Genomic DNA, 4,829 nt, shown 5'->3' with positions numbered 1-4,829 from the left:
TATATATATATATATAATTTTAGGTTTATATACATTTTAATGTTATAAAATCCCTGCATGCTGCTGTTAGCTCCACCCTGACAGCCAGGTGAACTTCGAAATTGCCGCCAAGCCCGCACGCACGCACACCCCCTGAATGTACGTCATGTCGTTACGCCACGCTCTCTAATTTCCGCCCACAATTCGCACTTCCTGTTTCCGCCGTATCACTTCCGCCAAGGAACCGGCAGGTCGTCGTGTGGTTACACTGTAAACATGGGCGCTGCAGTGGCTGATCGGACGCTGTTTGTGGGAAATTTACATCCCAAGGCTACGGAGGAGCTGCTGTTTGAGTTGTTTTTACAGGTCAGGAACCCATTTCTGTAGAGTTCGGTATTCCTCTTGTACAATATCAGCGTATTGTACTTTCAGAGGCCTGGTACGGTTGTATGAATGTTACCTGATGCACAACAGTTACAGTGATGAGGGGATAGTGATGGGATCGGTAGAGTCCGGCACGATATGTGTTTGTCGAGGCTTGCAGTCAGTTAGCTGTTGTCCTGCAGATGGGGCAGAGGAGACATCACTGCTGGGATAAACCAACAGACTGTTTTATATTGCCAATTGCTTTTATTGTTTTATGCTTTCTTGTTTGCACGTTTTAATTTGTAGTGTGAAGCACTGCTCTACCTTTTAGATTAATGTTCTTGCTTGCTTTATAGCTGTGCATGCACATACAAGAGATGGACAAAATAATAGATACACCTATTATATTCCCCTATGGCTATCAAGGACTTAGAGATAACTATGTCTATGTAGTTACGCTTTAAAGCAGAAGTAAGGTGGGTGGGTTATAAAACCACTGGTAGGTAGGGATTTTTGTTTTTATTGTGTGAACACTGTAAGGCGCATGTGTACACACTGACTCAGGCCATTCACAGTACCTCTAAGATGCTGCGAATTGGCTGTGTGCCTTGAATGTAACTCCTGAAGATGCGCACAGGAGTTGCATCACCAGTGGTCACCCAATAGCCAAAGAGGACTTTTGGGGACGGCACTGAGGAACCAAGATTGATCCCACAGCGCTCAAGAAGGGCACACTTTTAAAGTAAGTGTGCCCTAATGTGCAAGCATGCAGGTTTCTTAGTGAAGCAGTTTACTTTCACTTTAACACAGTACTCGCATTCCAAGTAACTGATCTGAGAATTGTGCAACAGGGCATAATGGAATGAAAAACTGATGTTTGTGTATTTATTATTTTTTAACAGGTTTGTTAATGTTTCTAAAACAACCAAATGTGTGAAATCCCTTACACCAACAAGTCTGCCACATGCCTGACAAACATTCAATCCTATGGATAGACTGAGACATCGTGTTTGCATTTATCCCTACTTACTGCAATAATCCTTCCCAGTTGTTGAGACTTTGGGCTCATGGTTTAAAAGGTCAATGCAGCCACAACAGCCCCCCACCCCCCCCGGCTTCTTATAGGGTTAATAGGTTGCTATCCATAGCATTCCTTTTGTGTGTTCAGCTGTTTTATAGTATACTGTCCTCATAAGCTCTAAGCCTCATCTGCAGTCAGGGAAGTATATTGCATCAGTTCTCCTTCATAAAGTTACACTTGAATCCTAAACATGGGCGCTGCAGTGGCTGATCGGACGCTGTTTGTGGGGAATTTACATCCCAAGGCTATGGAGGAGCTGCTGTTTGAGTTGTTTTTACAGGCTGGCCCTGCTGAAAACTTAAAGGACAAGGATGGCAAGCCAAAACTGTTTGCTTTTGTGAATTTTAAACACGAGGAATCTGTCCCCTATGGAATGAATTTGTTAAATGGGATCAAGCTTTTTGGAAGACCACTAAACATTCAGTTCAGATCAGGTAACCATGTGTGTGCGTTTTCTATATCATTTTATTTGTTTCATACAGACATAAATTCAGGCTTTTAAAATTGACATTCAAACTTGTTCTCTAACAAAGCAATGGTTACAGTTGCTGTGAAGTAAAAAAATTTAAAAAACTTTAGAATTGTCTTGTAATAAACACTTCCAGGTAACACATTTACAGTTCCTGTTTTTGTTTGTGAGGTTACTTGAATTGGTGGCAAATGCTGTAGTGAGCACTGCAATGCTCTATGACTCGTGTGAGAATCAATCTGTCTTGATTCAACACTGTGAGAAGCACTAATAACCAATCTGACCAGTACTGTGAGATGATTGCTGGTGCACTGTGAAGGTCAGCTATCGTCTCTTAGACTGCTTGTATATGGGTGTAATGGGCATTAACAAAACCCCCATTATTAGCTGTGGATGTCATGGGTAGCTCATACTTGGTAAAATGATAAATTCGTTTTTTTTTCTTTTAATTTTGATGTATTTAAATTTTGTTTCTAGGAAGTTCCCATGGTTCTCAAGATACAATTTCTGCTGCTCCGTCACCACAAGGAATCAATGCCACTGCTGGTAATGGGCAATCATCTAATGGCAGCAGGTACAATTGTAATTCTTAAAATCATAACTTGTAAAAAGAGTATAACATATTCTCAGTAAGCGTTTATTATAGGCTATTGTACTATTTATCTAAAATGTTTTTTTGCCTTAACCTCCACATATTGCATGTTACCTATTGTGTATTTTTGTTTTATTAAAAAGACACTGTCACCTTAGCCATGCTCCCCGGCCCCTATATGCTCATTTTACTAGTGTTCCCTCACTGCTCCTTCTCCACTGCAGCCTGCATTTAAATGAACAGTGCCAGCAACCTGGGAGCAATAATGTCACTTCCCTGGTCATGTATCAGTGCTCAGGACTGTTGCAGAAATGTCACGAGCACACCAAAATCCTTATAGAATCCTAAATCGTGGATTTATTGCGAACTCATATCGGTTACACAAGCGCTTTCGGGGCCACGCAGGGTCTCTATCAGGCATAGCAATGACGCGTTAATTGATGCACTGCTCCTTCTCCACTGCAGCCTGCATTTAAATGAACAGTGCCAGCAACCTGGGAGCAATGATGTCACTTCCCTGGTCATGTCAGTGCTCAGGACTAAACACTCCTGTCCTCGGAGAGGGAGTCTCATGCTTACTCTCTTCTTAATAGCCTGTATGATGAGACCTTTTGCTTCTCTGGTTAAGGGCTCTTTAACTGAGAAGGTAGTTTACATTCGCTGTGTAGCAGTGCAGAAAGCTAAACCAAATATATGGGCCATAGTCATATATCATTAGAAACTATTTATAAAAAAGAGGGTCTTTAAACTTTAACACACATTGATAAGGTTTATTTAAAGCTGATCTAAACAAAAGATCACCAACATGGCACTTCCCGGGATGTATAGCCCCTAGTCAGTTTTGTCTTCTGTTCAATTTACATTCAAGATTAAATTTTATTTTCTGGGTCTTAGTATGTAGTCTGTCCTTTTAAAGTGGTTTGCTTTATGTACTTCTCTAGTGCTACTTGTGAGCGTTCTCTCTAGAATGGAGATCTCATACTTTTGTAAATTGATATTAGGATTTGTGTACTCCTGTAAGTGCTATGTTTGTGGACCTTGTCTTTAAGGCACCTTATGGTTCTTGCAAGTACCTATGTTGGTCTTTCATTCAAGCCCTCTCTTTTTGTGCCTCTATGCGCATGCTGTAAACAAGCGCAGGGAATTTCTCCAATATTATGCCCACACCCTGTCATTCAACTGCCAAATGTCAGAGCCTCAGAAAGCAGTAGAGCTTCTGGCATATTACATTTCGCGGGAGATGGGCTCAATAGAAGCGTGCTCTGTTTTAAGTTGGTCTAGAGCTTGGCTCTGTACATATTCTCGTGTCCTTTTGTACTGAAGTGTGAGTTGGTATTTCCTCTTCGGCTTGGAGCTGATCTTCTCCCAAGTCGATTGCAGTTTTGTATACTGCATCCTAGGCTGCTACTGCTGCTCTTTGAATCTGCAGCATACGCATAATAACATTTAACTCTGCTTTCTGCTTCATCAAGTCGGCTTTTTTTGTGGAGTAGAGGCAGAGTTTAGCATCAATAGGGTCAGTGCTTAAAGTGACACTAAACTCAGGAGTTAAAAATGCATTTAAATACCTTAGCTATTAACAAAAATGAATGAAAGCAGGAAGGTGGGCAGTGCACAGGTAAATCTGGCCATACACCTATAGATTATCTGCAGATTTTCTATGGTTAGATGGAAAAAGTGCAACAGATTCCTCCTATGCGGAGGGAGGGACGTCATGTATGAGTGTAGCTTGTGTCTAAACTGGTGAATAGGTATGTCACAGGAAGAGCAGGTCATTTTCTACGTTCAGTATAAGAAATCATTGTGATGAAACCTTCACGCAATCTTTTCCCTAGTTAATATAATACTGGTGTATCATTGCAAGCTTACCTTATTGATATTAAACTGAAACTTATAGTGTGTGTGTGTGTTCTCTCTCGATTTTATAGTGATTTTAATCAGCATTCCCCCTTTTTTTTTTCTTATGCCACCAGACAAGATTATAATGAGGACGTCATGAAATACAGTGATCTCCCACCACCAGTTTCAGGCTACCAGAGGTCCTACTCATCTCCAGAGAATCTACAAAGACAAGCAATGGTAACTTTACCTTTTTTTGCAGGAATATTGTTTTAGACATTAGAGGTAGTAGATACAAAATAAAAATGTGCAGAAAGTGTTACATTGTATGCAGGAGTTGCCTTTGGGGCTTTGCCAAAGGTGTAAAACAATGCTTTTTGACTTTCCTGCAAGTCTACTATTCTCAATAATATAAGCCAACTTAGTTTTGTCTTCTCAGCAGTTTCATCTTTGCATTGAGGATAATGCCTTGGTCAGAGTTTTTTTTTTTTTTTTGTTTTTTT

General features: G+C 40.6%; 1 protein-coding gene across 1 annotated transcript in view; it reads left to right on the top strand.

The window, feature by feature from the left end:
* Nucleotides 1–2,418: 2,418 nt before the first annotated feature.
* The window catches only part of LOC108794999 (histidine-rich glycoprotein-like), a 5,620-nt gene continuing 3,209 nt past the window's right edge, over nucleotides 2,419–4,829 (top strand). Inside the window, exons 1-2 of the mRNA XM_018566162.1 lie at nucleotides 2,419–2,469; nucleotides 4,461–4,566. Of these exons, the coding sequence (XP_018421664.1) occupies nucleotides 4,483–4,566 (84 nt within the window). The 5' untranslated portion in view covers nucleotides 2,419–2,469; nucleotides 4,461–4,482. The remainder of the gene's footprint in view (nucleotides 2,470–4,460; nucleotides 4,567–4,829) is intronic.

This window comes from Nanorana parkeri, unplaced genomic scaffold, assembly GCF_000935625.1.
Source record: "Nanorana parkeri isolate BGI_ZX_2015 unplaced genomic scaffold, ASM93562v1 scaffold922, whole genome shotgun sequence".
NCBI classification, from domain to species: Eukaryota; Metazoa; Chordata; class Amphibia; order Anura; family Dicroglossidae; genus Nanorana; species Nanorana parkeri.
Note: the sequence above shows the minus strand (reverse complement) of the source record. Positions and strands in the feature narration are given on the sequence as shown.